The sequence below is a fragment of the Nematolebias whitei genome, chromosome 14 (genome assembly GCF_014905685.2).
Source record: "Nematolebias whitei isolate Nwh7 chromosome 14, NemWhi1, whole genome shotgun sequence".
Lineage (NCBI taxonomy): Eukaryota > Metazoa > Chordata > Actinopteri > Cyprinodontiformes > Rivulidae > Nematolebias > Nematolebias whitei.
This window is the reverse complement of record NC_056511.1, coordinates 22,252,849-22,269,026: the sequence shown is the minus strand read 5'-3', so window position 1 is coordinate 22,269,026 and position 16,178 is coordinate 22,252,849. Positions and strand designations below refer to the sequence as shown.

Here is a 16,178-nt window from a genome sequence, read left to right as displayed (position 1 = left end):
TCCAGCTGTGACAGAGCAGTTCGCTGTGGGTTCTCCAGCTGTGACAGCGGTCAGCTGTGGGTTCTCCAGCTGTGACAGCAGTCAGCTGTGGGTTCTCCAGCTGTGACAGCAGTCAGCTGTGGGTTCTCCAGCTGTGACAGAGCAGTCAGCTGCGGGTACTCCAGCTGTGACAGAGCAGTCAGTTGTGGGTTTTCCAGCTGTGACAGCAGTCAGCTGTGGGTTTTCCAGCTGTGACAGAGCAGTCAGCTGTGGGTTCTCCAGCTGTGACAGAGCGGTCAGCTGTGGGTTCTCCAGCTGTGACAGAGCAGTCAGCTGTGGGTTCTCCAGCTGTGACAGAGCAGTCAGCTGTGGCTTTTCCAGTTGTGACAGAGCGGTCAGTTGTCGACAGAGTTCAGCCGCTGTGTTCATCAACAATCATGAACAACATCAGTGTCCTCTGTTAGGCTGGTGCTTGGTTCTTGTGAAGATGGAGCTCCTGAAAGAAGAACCTCCCACTAAATGATCAAGTCTTCTCTCGTTGGTGCCGAGGCGTGAAACGTGACCTGAAGCTTAAGCATGCCAAGTCACAGGAATGCACACACACACACACAAACACACATACACACACACACAGATTGCTACTTCACATCAACTGCCCACTTCTAAAACAACACAAACACTGCGAGCTGTGGGCAACGTTGCTTCACACACAAGTTGACAAGTCATAGAAACCAGTAGAAAAACTCAGTAAATTATGCAAATTTATGAAGTTTCACAACATAAATAAGATAGAACTTTATTTCCTGCAGGATAAATAAAGTTCTATCTTATATAACTGCAGTTAGTCGATTAACTTATTCTGAGACAAAAACTATTCTGAAGCCGTTAAATTCTTGTTTTGATTTGCTTCCTAGGAGACATATTTTCATTTAATGTTTTAAAAGTGATTCTGATGTTCAGGCTGTTTGAAGATCTTTGGAAGTTTTTATTATTTTCTGTTCAGTATTTGGACCTGAGTAAAGTGGACATATGCAGAACAAAGTAAGAAGAATCAGGTCTAAAAGAAATTATCTGCAGCAGATCAACAGGATCCGAAAGCTTTTTTTAGAGAAACATTGTCCTTCAGCTCATTAAGAAGGTTTAGCTCATCATAGAAGATTTTAGCTCATCTCAGAAGGTTTAGTTGACCATAAAGTTTCAGCTTATTGCTCTTTACAAATCAGCTTGGTGGTTTTAAAATAGTGTTTAGTATTTTGATGGAATCAACTAAAGAAATGGGAACAAAATGTGTCTTTGCTGCTTCAAGCAATGCACATAAATCATTGTTTAAAAAGTGTTGCTAAATTATCAGTTATAGCTAAGCAGCTTAATAAAAACAAACACAGCACCTCACAAAGTGAGTACACCCCTCACATTTGAGTAAATATTGTATATCTTTTCATGGGACAGCACTGACACTTTGATACAATGTAAAGTACAAAGTATGTACAACTTTTATAAAAGTGTAAAATGTCCCTTCAAAATAACTCAACACGCAGCCATAAATATCTAAACTGCTGGCAACAAAAGTGAGTGCACTGCTAAGTAAAACTGCCCAAATTTTGTCCAAAGTGTCAATATTTTGTGTGGCCATTATTTCCCAGCACTGGAGTTCAGCTTCACTGGTTTCCACTGGAACCCTCTTTCACTCCTCCATGATGAAATCACAGATGGTGGAAGTTAGAGAAAAATGTGGGATTACTTTTAGAATCTTTTGCTCATATATTAGTAAATTTCAACAGAGGGTGGATTTAGGTGAAGTTAAAATGCCGCATGTTGTTTAACGTCTGTTAAAATAAGTTTTAATTTACGTTTAGAGCTGACCCAGTCACACCACACCAAACTTTATGAAGTTAACCAGTTGGTGGCAGCATTACTGTGTGTGTGTGTGTGTGTGTGTGTGGTGTGTGTGTGTATTTTTCATGATAAAACAACAAAATAAATGTAGTTAGTTAAGCGAGCTCTGTTCTTTACATTTAGAATTTATTCTTTAAACATGATGAAAGTCACAAAATGTAACAAAAATAAAAACTTTAAGTTCCTACACCATGGTTCTCTCCCTGCTGTAAGTGTCCTGTCTACTTTGTTTTGTGTAACAAATAAATCTTGGCTCCTCTTGTCCTTCTTCTCAGGGATCGTCCACATGAAGGATCTTCCTGATCCTGCTGCTGGTCCTGGACTCCAGAACATCTTTTCTTGTCTTCTGTCTTCAGTAACGTTAGTTACAGAACGTCAGCTCCCACCAGAGAGTCACTGCCTTGAGAACGTCCAGTTCTTCCAACTTGTATTAAATAATCTCATCATTCCATCAAAACAGTTTAGTTAAAGGCATGCCATTCCTTAAAGGAAGCCATTTTTTATGTTGAGAAGAAGTGATGGAGTTATGGATGTTTTGCTCAAACCTATAATAACATTAAACATGACCTCATGTTCATGGGATTTCTGAAAGTTTCAATAAATCAAATCAGTGGTTCAGGAGATATTTTGCTAACAGAAATGCAAGGTTGAGTGTAAAAGTGAATGCTAGTTTCACTAATTAGACCTTGGAGTATGTGTTGTGAATGACTCTCAACTACTACCACATCAAATTTTAGTCCAATATCTAGATAATTTACAGAATAATAGCCGGGTTTGTGTTAGCTAAGTTCAATCAGCTGTGGCCATCCATCCATCCATTTTCTTTATCCACTTATTCCATTTCGGGTCACGGGGGTCGCTGGTGCCCATGTCCAGCAATCACTGTGCGAGGGGCGGGGTACACCCTGGACGGGTCGCAACTCCATCACAGGACCACACAGAGACAAACGAGACAAACAACCATTCACTTTATCACTCACAACTAGGGACAATTTAGAGTTACCAATCAGCCTAACATGCATGTTTTTGGACTGTGGGAGGAAACCGGAGTATCTGGAGAAAACCCACGCATGCATGGAGAGAACATGCAAACTCCACCCAGAAAGGCCCCTGGACCGGGGTTTGAACCAGGGACCTGCTCGCTGAGAGGCAGCAGCTCTACCAGTTGCGCCACCGTGCTGCCCATCAGCTGTGGCAGCCATCTTAAATCACGTTAGCTTCAAAGGTCATTTGTAGTCGTAGAGTCAATGATTATTTCATGGAAGTTTAATTAAAATCCACCAAAAGTTCATGAAATATTTTGTTAACAGACAGAGTTGACTCCAAGCATTTAATGGTAAATTTTTAAATAAATATTTTTGAACAATCGGTTGGTGCTCAGAATAGTGTCAGCTATGGGGTGTCATTTGTAAAGTTACACAGTCAAAAATTAACAACAATATTTTGGTTTATATAGCCTTAAATAAGGAAAAAAAATAAAAAAAATTTCAAAGTCATACTTTCACCATGTTATTCATACATTTATAGACGTCATAGTTCCCAACTAAATATTTAATTTACAAGCTAAATATTTAGTTTACAAACTAAATACTTAACTTGCAAGTTAAGTATTTAGTAAGTAACTAAATATTTATTTTGGAAATTAAATGTTTAGTTTGTAAAATATATATTTAGGTCCGAGCTAAATATTAGTTAGCAAATTAAATATTTAGTTTAGGAATTAAATGCTTAGGTTAGAAATTAAATATTTAGTTTGGTAATTTTATATTTAGTTTTTAAAATAAATATTTAATTTATAACTAAAATATTTAGTTTACTAACTAACTATTTAATTTGCAAGGTAAATATTTAGTTAGTAGTTAGTTAGTAGTAATATTTTGTTTGTAAACTAAATATTTAGCTTGTAAATTAAACATGTAGTTGGGAACTATGACATTTATAAATGTAAGAATAGCATGGTGAAAATATGACTTTGAAAAAAAAATCTTATTAAAGGCTAAATAAACCAAAATATTGCCATTAATTTTTAACTGTGTAACTTTACAAACGGCACCCCATAGCCAGCTACTACTACACCAACTTTTAGGTCAATTTTTAGTCTAAAACATTATCATCCTCCTTTGCCTTTTGCTGGCATGTGATAGAAATATTAAGAATCAAATTAATAACAACCTGAGACCAAAATAGATCCAGATGTCGTTGGAGGGATGATGTTCGCCTCAAAGAACGAGCTGGAAAGTGTTTCTGGGGAGAGGGAGCTCTGGGTTTCTCTCCTGGACCTGTTGCCTTCGCAACGCGACAGTGATGGAGAAAGTACTCAAACACTGTACTTAAGTAAAAGTACAAATAAACAGACAAAAATGTACTCTAGTAAAAGAAGAAGTACCACATTAACATTTTTACTTAAGTAAAAGTAAATAAGTACTTGCTTTTAAAATACTTAAAGTATTACAAGTAAAAGTACTTGCTGAATGTTTTACCTAATGTAATGGTATACATATCTTTAAATCTGTGTACCATGTGTATATTTTCTGTAATACATTAATAGTGTTGTTTCATTTTAATGAACAATGCTGCAGATAATACATGTTTTTATTTTGTTTACTCTGTGACACAGTTCACACTTGGACTTGTGATTCTGTGCATCAGAATTTCAGGGATGACATGCAGAGTTAAATGTCATTAATCAAAATAAGAAAGAGGAATGATTATACCTTTGAAAGTTTTTATTTAACACAAAGCAAAACCAATATGTCGTTTTAACTGCAGTAAACACATTTAAGTAAAAGTTGTCTGCCTGAAAAAAGGGGCATTAGACACAACTAACAAAGGAACAGGCTCTGATCATTTCCACTGATATTTCAACTCCAGTTTGTCATCAACTCGAGTTAAAATACTGTCTAGTCCACCTTGTCAATATTGAACAATATTTTAACTACCTGACACCATTTTTAAAACTTGGACCCGAGTGTCGAGACATTTGGAGACATCTCTTGTCTCCTAACATCATGAACTGACACATTTTAATATTGCAGCAAGAATTTCTTGTTCAAGTTCAGAAGAAGTTGGTTTTCAAAGTTTTCTAAGTCCAGTCTGGCTCTTTTGGGAGAGAGAATCTGTCCTGCTGTACTGAGCAGTCTTTCAATAAGGCCATGGGTGGCGCATATCTTCTGGCTGACTCTCTTGCGGTGGAATACATTTTGTGTGTGTTAGTGGTGCTGCAGGTGCACCCAGCTCAGTGACATATATACTAGAACATATGTCATTGGCCCAGCTCTTCTTGAAGGTGAGTCTAATGTTACCTGCCCACTTTGCAGTGATTCAATGGACCAGCTCCCCTCTCACCATTGGTTATTTTCAAAGTAACAAACAAATCAAAAAGCTGCAACATGAATGTGTAGTGAACTTAACCTGATGTCAAAACTAAGCCTAAGGTCAAAACCCTTGACCTTAAGGACCTTGTGGGACAGAAACTGTCATTTCATTGATTTGAATCCAGAAATACAGGTTCACCCATCCTGAGACTTTCCTTCTTGAAAAATCAAGTGAAAGAACACTCTTTTTATTATCATTACTATTTTACAAATGTTGATAATCAAAGTGTCTTAGTTCAAACCATTTTAGATGTTGCAGTGAACTAATCAATTTTATTAACTGTGAAACAGTGTAATGATTTTTTAATGCTTATGCAGAGTTAGAATTCATGTTAAGGTCTGTTACAGATTTTTATGCATTTTCTGATTTCTGTCTTTGAATGAGCAAGTGTGCGTTTTCCAAGGTCAGGAGTCGAAGCAGACATGTGTTGGAACAACTGTCTTGTTTACATCCTCTCAGACGTCAACGGAGGAGTTGGCACCTGTTTCTAAAACTCGCCAAAACAAAACTCTCTCCGTCTCTGAGAACAGTTTAATCTGTTCCATAACAATTCTTGCTGTTTTCTGACTTCTAGTAACCTCTTACATCACAAAACACACCCCTGTCTGGTTGATATTACCCAATCAGGGATGCCCAAATGAACCGGGAATAGAGCTCTTTAAAATGCCGGTACTTCCTAGTTCTCGAGGAGTCTGTTCAGTTCGGTGAGGCGCTGAGAAGTCCTGAGACGTTCGCAGTTCTGTGAAGTCGTTTGGGAGAACAGAAGTCCAGCCATGATAAGGCTCTTAGGAGTTTGGATTATAACATCTTCCTCCTCTGAGTGGAACTTCTGAAGAACCCCACTCATGTGGAGTCCACCCGGTGAGGTGAACTGCTGTTGACGAAGCCCCGTCACCACTTCGGACGAGTCACAGCCATCCTATGGAGACGCTGGACAGGTAGCGTAACTGGACTTCGTTTCTTCTGAGTCATCTTCAGAGAGGTAATGAGTCAAGTCTCCTACTTAGCGTACCGAGGAAAAGCTGGGTCGGATGGAGGGTGTCGGTTCTGGTCAACACTTTTCACTCATACACACCACATTCTCCCTCATCCATACTTTACTCCCTTTAAACTTCATTTCCATCTTTAAATTCTTCTCTCAAGTAGAAATCCTTCCAGATAATTTAGAAATGTCTGTGTAAAGTGCTCATCCACCGCCGTGTGGATAATTGATCATAATTGTACAGTTTTCATTGACGTCTGCTGTTCTGCTGAAGAGTGGAAACAATCGCCGCATTGTTTCTCACCACCTGTAAAGCTGTTAATTATGTTGTTATTTTCATATTTTGCCAAATTAATGTAAATGTTTGATGTTAAACTTTGATTCTGTAAAATAAATGACCGCATTCATTTTGATGGGTCAAAGATAAATGACGTCTCACGTTTGCATTTCATTAACATCAATGCACGTTTTATTCAGTCCAGAAAAATGAGGAATCCGTTTAATTGATGAATATTTCGCAGCATCTGTTCATCTACATCTACAGCGAAGGTCGTCTCTGGGCGACGTCCAGTCGGTGCCGTTCTGGTTCAAATGTGACATGCAATTATGTAGTTTAAGGTGGGCTTATGAAGGGGATTTTACATAAGGCCTTAAACTATATGCACCTGGTGTGTAAGCTATTATGGTTGAGACAGCTACAACTACCAGTTAAGGGGTTGGAACATGCTGAAAAGGGTAACTACAGGGGTTTATACCTATAGAAAAGGGGCCCAAACTATTTTTCCATTTCTAACTTGGTTTAAGTTAGCTTTACATGGCAAAATATAGTTTGGTTCAATTGTCTGTTGTCTTTTAGACGAACGACTGGAGATTGGGTGTTTGGTTTCCCCATAAATGTTTTGGAAGTCTATGGCGAGACTCATCAAAAAGAATTAGCTATCCCCCCGAATAGAATTGTTCGAGTAGGTTCGGCTTAAGCGTTGTGAGATCAATGTAGATTATGGTACTTAAGGTAGCAATAATATACATTGACTCCGTAAAGATTGCAATTTAATGAATGAACTGCATGTTGGCATGGTTAAAGGCCTCTTAGGCTCTAACTTAACTACACAACAAAATTCATTCTTGCCTGGGGTGTTCAAAAACAATACCAAAACCAATTAAACTATGTCTCAACATCGACAAAAACAGTGACTAAGCAACCAGTAAAACAACGTTTCAACATTGACAAAAGCAGTGATTAAGCAACTAGAAAACGACGTTTCGGTGCGCCACTCACTCAGAATGTCAGATTTGATCATGTTATCGCGTCTGGTAGCATTATCCTAACTGGCGTCACCCCCCTTCGGTCATGGGAGACCGCGAACACGGGTGAGGACGTCGCTCCATGAGCTAAAGTTAGGTTGTCCTTGAGTAGTTTTAACTGTTTGCGCAGCTGAAAGAGGACTTTTAGGTCTGGATTGGAATCCAGTTTTTCTTTCGATGGAGTGTATTTGTCTGGGTCAGTCAGATACAGTATCATCGAGTTAATTGCAGGATCATCCCACTTCTGAAGTTGGATGATGTCTGGGTCAGGTGAAAATGACTTTTCATATTTTAAAAGAACTTGGCGAAGTTTGTCTCTTTCTTCATCAGATGTCAGAGTGTCGGCTTGAGCGACCACCTGTTCAATCTGTGATGAGACTGATGAGGGTTCTTGCTCCTTGGGGAGCTCCAACGAATCCTTTTCTGAGTCGTCGGACCTGTCTATGGGTAAGACACCATAGGTTTGTGGTCCTTGGTCGACGTGGTGAGAAACAATGCGGCGATTGTTTCCACTCTTCAGCAGAACAGCAGACGTCAATGAAAACTGTACAATTATGATCAATTATCCACACGGCGGTGGATGAGCACTTTACACAGACATTTCTAAATTATCTGGAAGGATTTCTACTTGAGAGAAGAATTTAAAGATGGAAATGAAGTTTAAAGGGAGTAAAGTATGGATGAGGGAGAATGTGGTGTGTATGAGTGAAAAGTGTTGACCAGAACCGACACCCTCCATCCGACCCAGCTTTTCCTCGGTACGCTAAGTAGGAGACTTGACTCATTACCTCTCTGAAGATGACTCAGAAGAAACGAAGTCCAGTTACGCTACCTGTCCAGCGTCTCCATAGGATGGCTGTGACTCGTCCGAAGTGGTGACGGGGCTTCGTCAACAGCAGTTCACCTCACCGGGTGGACTCCACATGAGTGGGGTTCTTCAGAAGTTCCACTCAGAGGAGGAAGATGTTATAATCCAAACTCCTAAGAGCCTTATCATGGCTGGACTTCTGTTCTCCCAAACGACTTCACAGAACTGCGAACGTCTCAGGACTTCTCAGCGCCTCACCGAACTGAACAGACTCCTCGAGAACTAGGAAGTACCGGCATTTTAAAGAGCTCTATTCCCGGTTCATTTGGGCATCCCTGATTGGGTAATATCAACCAGACAGGGGTGTGTTTTGTGATGTAAGAGGTTACTAGAAGTCAGAAAACAGCAAGAATTGTTATGGAACAGATTAAACTGTTCTCAGAGACGGAGAGAGTTTTGTTTTGGCGAGTTTTAGAAACAGGTGCCAACTCCTCCGTTGACGTCTGAGAGGATGTAAACAAGACAGTTGTTCCAACACATGTCTGCTTCGACTCCTGATCTTGGAAACGCACACTTGCTCATTCAAAGACAGAAATCAGAAAATGCATAAAAATCTGTAACAGACCTTAACATGAATTCTAACTCTGCATAAGCATTAAAAAATCATTACACTGTTTCACAGTTAATAAAATTGATTAGTTCACTGCAACATCTAAAATGGTTTGAACTAAGACACTTTGATTATCAACATTTGTAAAATAGTAATGATAATAAAAAGAGTGTTCTTTCACTTGATTTTTCAAGAAGGAAAGTCTCAGGATGGGTGAACCTGTATTTCTGGATTCAAATCAATGAAATGACAGTTTCTGTCCCACAAGGTCCTTAAGGTCAAGGGTTTTGACCTTAGGCTTAGTTTTGACATCAGGTTAAGTTCACTACAAATGTAACTTGTAATGCAACGCATTATAGAAATGTAGTGTAGTAGAAAGTACAGATACTTGATGTAAAATGTAGTGAAGTAAAAGTATAAAGTACCCACATTTAACTCTACTTCAGTAAAGTACAGATACACAAAAAATGTACTTAAGTACAGTAACAAAGTATTTGTACTTAGTTACATCCCACCACTGCAACCTGACTACGGAAGATGGAGTTGGAGGAGACAAAAATATGGAAATTAGAACAACACTCCCCTTCTTGATTATGACTCTTTCAAAGATTTCACTATAGGCAGCTGACTGATGCAGCAATAGGTTTTATAAATTTCTGTTTATTTCTCAGAGTTTACATAAAACGCTCTCTAATTAAATTTTACAAAGTCCAAATATGGTAAACACTAAAAAATAGTAATAAAATCGTTCCTGATTGAAGTGAAAGCTCATCAGAAGCTTTGTGCTCAACAAGCTTCTTCCTGCCAAAGGGTGGATTTCCTTTTCAACATGACTACACTCGCAGACTAGCAGTCAGAGTTCTGGTTTTGTGGTTTGGACCCGCCTCAGCCTACCAGCGGGCCTGCTGGGCCTCACTGTGGGCCAGCCTGGGAGTGCCTCCATCTGCGCGGTGCTGAACTCCATCCTGTGAAGCAGAACACAGAGAAACGAGCTGCACAGAGCTGCATGAAAGCTGACCTCACATGAAGGCTGGGTTGATGGCGGTATTATCCAGCTGTGAGCGGGCGGGGTTCTGCCTCCTGCAGTAGGGGGGTGGAGGAGGAAAATCCTCCTGGTACCTCATCTCTGCTTTACTGAGCCCAGCTGGTGACGCTGTGCCTTTTTGCTTGTCTCTTTGCTGCTGTTCATCGTTATTTCTGCTGTTTCCTTTTTGTGTTTGTCCCGAGAACATGAGCTGAGGTTTCAGGGACGCCTGTCATGTCCTCCTGGTGCCAGAAGGTTCTGAAGGGACAGTTTGGACCATTTATGAAGCTTCAGGGTGATTACCTGTGAGTTAATGCTCAAATTACAACGAGGTCAAAGAAGCTCAAAATAAAAGTGCAACTGCATTTCCTGTAAAACAATCTGGACGCTCAGAGCTGAAGTACTGCTGAAAATTACTGAAGAAGCTAAAACTGAGTTGTTGTTTTTCTTTTGGCTGCTGCCTTCAGCAGGGGTCAACACAGTGAGTAAAATTCCCGAAGAATGAAAGATTTGGGAATTGTTTTACTCCAGATGTCCTTCCTGACTCAGCCTGTGCTGGAACCTGCAGCCTCAGGATTTCAAGAGCAACACTGATCACCGAGCTACCACGGCCCCTTAACAAGCTTGTAGCTAAAAGAAGCCGAACACAAGCTAAAGCAAAAAGTCACAAACACTAGCTGAAACCTAAAAGTGGGAAAGGCTAGTTAAAATTAACAAAAGGCTATTAAAAGGCTTAATATTGCACAAGGCAAAATCAGCAAAAATGGAGGCTAAAAGTTAAAACTAGGTAAAAAAAAAAAAAAAGAGCTTAAATCCAAATTAAATTACATAATTGGCTAAAAGGCAGCACGGTGGTGCAGTTGAGCTGCTGCCTCTCAGTAAGAAGGTCACCAGATCAAAATCTGGTCAGGGACCTTTCTGGGTGGAGTTTGCATGTTCTCTCTGTGCATGCGTGGGTTTTCTCCAGGTACTCTGGTTTCCTCCCACAGACTAAAAATGTGCATGTTAGGCTGATTGGTAACTCTAAATTGTCCATAGGGGTGAGTGAGAGAGTGAATGGTTGTTTGTCTCATTTGTCTCAATGTGTCCCTGTAATGGACTGGAGACCTGTCCAGGGTGTACCTCGCCTCTTGCACAGTGACTGCTGGACATGGGCACCAGTGACCCCCGCGACCTGGAAAGGAAGAACCGTATAAAGATAATGGATGGATAATTGGTTAAAAGTAACAAGCGGCAGAACAGGAGCTAAAAAATTAAATTAAATTAAAGTAGCAAAAGAGAAGAACAGAAAAGCAGAACAATATTTTTGGAAGAATTACAAATATCTCATTGTGTTTCCATGGGGAAAGTATTTGTAACTAAAGTCAGATATTTTAAAAAGTATAAATGTTCCAAAACCAAAAGCCACACCCATCTCCTGAATGAGCTGGACATTTTGAGGTATGAATAGAAAAAATAACAGAGGTATTTAAATGGCAAAAAATACATCCAGAAAAAGAAATACCATGAAAACACGGTGTGAATGTTTATTTAGCAATAAAATTGTTCTTTGGCAGCACCAACTAAACAAATGCATTGATGAAAACAGCAGGAGTGGACAAATCAACAGATTATTCCATCCATCCATCCATTTTCTTTACCCGCTTATTCCATTTTGGGTCACGGGGGTCGCTGGTGCCCATGTCCAGCAATCACTGTGCGAGAGGCAGGGGGACACCCTGAACAGGCCTCCAGTCCATCACAGGGACACATGGAGACAAATGAGACAAACAACCATTCACTCTCTCACTCACACCTAGGGACAATTTAGAGTTACCAATCAGTCTAACATGCATGTTTTTGATCTGTGGGAGGAAACCAGAGTACCTGGAGAAAACCCATGCATGCACAGAGTTTTTGTATTGAACACTTTTTGAATGCACAGAGAGAACATGCAAACTCCACCCAGAGAGGGCCCCGGACCGGGATTTGAACTGGCAACCTTCTCACTGAGAGGCAACAGCTCTACAGTTGCGCCACCATGCTGCCCCCTGCTAAAACTAACAAATAAAAATTATGTGGTTTGTTTGTCTCTTTCTGTTAAACATCTGACAGGATGAGTTCTGCAAAACTCTGGCCCAGGTCTTGTGGTGGTCTGAAGCAGAAGGCTGGATGTGGTCTCCAATTTAAAAGGTGTGTCCAGGTACAGAAGGAGTTCTGCAAACAGAGGCACAAACATTTAAAGCCTTTTCCACGGCTACATTCTGATTTATGTTACTTTAAAAGTTCAGATAATAATCCAACATTTTTCAGTCAGGTCATCTGACTGAAAAATGTTGGATTGTATAACTGGATTATTGAGCAAGGACTTTGTTGTTCAGATAATAAGGTTTATTTAATTTGATAGTGGTTAAAGGAACTGACTCTTCCAGAGGACAGAGACCTGCTGCAGGGGGTCCGTTAGAACAACAAGCAGTCTGAAAACATAATAAATCAGTCCATTAAAGCTGAAAAGGACTGACTGCAGGAGATCACACACATCTGCTGTGAGTGTCTTACCTGCCATGGCTGGTGGCTCTGCACTGTAGGGTCGACCCTGCAAGAAGAAGCCATGGCAGTGACCAGAAGGTGGGTGTTTTCAAAGAACATTTTCTCTGACTCCTGGATCTGTGGCCTCATCTCTGAACCTCTTGGGTCGGCCAGAAGTAGGATGGAAAATCCCAGATTCTATTTTATCAAAAAACAGAAGCTGTCTGCAGCATTTCAGTCTGCAGTCAGCGTTTGTCTTCCTCACTGGGAGAGAGGAGTTGTTTTTAAACGTGTTTTCAGCTGTAGTCATGGTGCTCCATTCTCCTCCAGTGAATGGCACAGCAGTCAACTTCAACAATAAAACAGCAGGATCACCCAGGGAGCGATCAAGATCTGGGCTGGCAGCCCCATTAAAAGGGAAACATGAGCCACTGTGGGGTTTAGTTTCAGTGAATGCTGGATTGGTACCAGATGATAAACAAACACGATGCATTTGAGCAGGAAGGCGGTTCTGAGCCTGACACAAGTTACTTCTAATGATGACTCGAGTTACTGTATGTGCACACTTTGTGGATTCAGGAACGGCCGTGTTTCATCTCCAACACCAACATAATGAAGAAGTAAGCGGAGGCTTTTCTGAGGTTTCCTCAGCGTGTTAGGCCGACGCTCAGCAATGCTCTGTGTGCTCTCATTACAGGGCCTGTTCGGTCTCAAGCTTTCTGCAGATAAACACTTTTAGTGTATTTATTAGTGAGAATGTCCTTTCGCACTGAGGTCAAAGGTCACTGTATGTGTCTTTCTGTAGATTTATGTTTAAACCTCATCTTTTATTCACTTTATGCTGATATTTACACCAAACTGTATACCTGTAACTATAAAAGTTGTCATTTCATACATTGGCTGTCCCAGAACATATTTGACAATATTATATGGAAGCCTGAAGTTTTGTCAAAGCTCCTCCAGAGTTTGTTCGTCTGCTCTGTGGATTTCATTTTCAAACCCACCACTGACTTCAGACAGTTTTGGCACCAAGAGGAAAGCATCATTAAAGTTCAGAGCTGGTGCTGTGCATCGTTTTGGTCCATATATTGTGCACCAGAAGAATTCAACAGCTTGTTGGTGATTTTTTTCATGTGCTATAGCACATAAAGGCCACAGTTAGAGAACAAGTGGCTCTGAAACATATGGGAGTTGTAAGAGGATCTAACCAGTCCCAATATGTGAAGTAGAAATACAGTAACAACACCCAATAATTAACTCAGAAGAATTTAGTTTATCTTTCTTCACCTTGATGTATTTTATGTTTACTTAGTTTATTTATCTCTTAATTATAAATAATTGACAGTAGTATACTGTAATGTTTTTTTTTATTTATTTAGCTGACATTTATCTCTATTTAATTTTTTCAGCTCATGTCACAACATCAGCTGAAATTACCACTCTGGTTCATTGGTTCCTGACAGGAGTTTCGCCTGAACTGACATTTAGTGCTGAAACTTCGGCTCTTCTCACAACTTCCACTTTTGTCTCTTTTTCAGGAAATGTGATGCTTCATATCACTCCAGTGTGTTCCCATGGAAACCATCCTAACAGACCCAAGTTCATGCTCAATAATCCAGGTATAAAATCCAACAATGTTCAGTCAGGTCATTTGGATGTTTTTTTTTTGCTGAGACGTTTCGTCCTTTATCCAAAGGACTTCTTCAATCTGAAGAACCACCAAACAAAACTGATTCCCACAAACAGTATACCCCATAGTGGAAAAAAAACAGTTTGCTGGTGCTTAGATGGCCTCCGGGGCCCGCCCTCTTCCTCGTCAACTCCTCTGAGACAGTCATGCCAAGAACTGGAAGTGGCAGAAATGAAGATGTTGATGTTCTCCTTAGGAGTGAAAAGAATGGCTAGATTAGGAATGAGATCATCAGAGGTACAGCACAGGTTGAACATCTGGGAGGTAAAGTTAGAGAGGCCAGACTGAGATGGTTTGGATATGACCAGAGGAGGGGGGGACAGTGGGTATATTGGTGGAAGGCTATTAGAAATGAGCTGTCAGGAAAAAGACAAAAAGGAAGGTCTAAGTGGCAATATATGGATTCAGATAGAGAGGACATGGAGGTAGCTGGAGTGAGGACAGAGGATGTAGAGGACAAAGTAAGATGTAGGAGGATGACACGCTGTGACAACCCCTTAAGATTACACACACACACATATATATATATATAAAATATTATAAGTAAAGTGATATGTGTTGTCAGCATTGTATGTTCCCATGCAATAGCAAAATTAGTTCTCGGCATTTAACCCATCGCACCTGAGATACACCCAGGTGGAGCAGTAAGAAGCTATGTAAGTGCCTGGGGAGCAATTATGAATTAGGTGTCTTGCTCAGAGACACCACGACACGTGGGAATGGTTGGGGATCGAACTGGGACTTTTGGGTTCCAAGTAGAACGAAATGGGTCGGCTGCCCTGCCTCTATCCCATCTCCGTCCAGTGTGCACAGAAGTGACCACTTAAAAAAAAAAAACAGCCACTTTTGACTGATTAAATGCGTTCCAAACAGATGTACTTAGGAAGATATAGATATTTTGAAATAAATTGAAAACATTAGAATAAATACTTTAAATAAATGAAAACCTTTATTGTTGAAACTTGGTTAAATTTTAACTGATTTTAACTGACTTTAAAGGATAGAGCTTGAGTCTAACATTTAAATACTAAAAAACTGAATTAAATCTCATTCTTTTATAGATTTTTGTCCTAATAATAATGTTTTAAACCCCTCTGTTATGAATGTGTTACTAGGCAGATTTTCCGATTTCTTTTCCCGCCAGCAGGAGTCTCCCGTTCCCATGGCAACAAGCCTTCGATCAGAGCCAAAGGTGAAGAAAAGTTTGCTTTTCACCGGTCGACCACAGGTTTCATGCGCCCTAAAATAACCGACAGCTCTTCGTACAGCTCTTTTTCAGCCTAAAAGGAACCAGAGGTTGAAATAGACGTTTAAACTGAGTTTAGGGCTTTAAAAAAAAACAGCTCGACGGAGAAGCTCGCGGTGAATCTCTGCTGGGTCCGCCCGGAAGTTCTCTTCGAGAGAGAGAGGGAACAAAAAGAAAGAGAGGAAGGAGCAGGAGAAACTTCTGACCGAGTTTCTCCGAGGCGGTATGTGGTAGGAGCCTCAACCCGGACACAGAGAAGTCTGCTTGGCTGCTGTGAGCGGTGTGTGCCGAAGGTTCGGATGGGTTTGCCGACGCTGGAGTTCAGCGACTCTTTGCTGGACAGTCCCGAGTTCAGAGAGCGGCTGCAGTGCCATGAAGTGGAGCTTGACCGAACCAACAGGTTTATCAAAGACCTCATCAAGGATGGAAACATGCTCATATCTGCACTCACAAGTAAGTCCACACTTTTAATTCAGCACTTGTGTTCAGGTTCGGGTGGGAGAGTTCGGCTGATAACTGGAGGAAGGCCCAAGGCCATCAGTCCAATCACACAGTATGGTGCTGTTACTACTGCCGTATATAGAGGTTATTATAATGTTACTACTGCTGTATATAGAGGTTATTATAATGGTATTACTGCTGTTATTATAATGTTTCTACTGCTGGTTATAGAGATTATTTTAAAGTTATTCCTGTTGTTTTGTAGATGTTATTACTGCTGTTTATAGAGGTGATTATAATGGTGTTACTGCTCT

The 16,178-nt window shown here is 40.4% G+C and overlaps 1 protein-coding gene across 1 annotated transcript in view; it reads left to right on the top strand.

Annotated features, from left to right (window-relative positions):
- The first annotated feature begins 15,665 nt into the window (after window positions 1-15,665).
- The window catches only part of arhgap42a (Rho GTPase activating protein 42a), a 29,231-nt gene continuing 28,718 nt past the window's right edge, over window positions 15,666-16,178 (top strand). Inside the window, exon 1 of the mRNA XM_037687403.1 lies at window positions 15,666-15,876. Within this exon, the coding sequence (XP_037543331.1) occupies window positions 15,723-15,876 (154 nt within the window). The 5' untranslated portion in view covers window positions 15,666-15,722. The remainder of the gene's footprint in view (window positions 15,877-16,178) is intronic.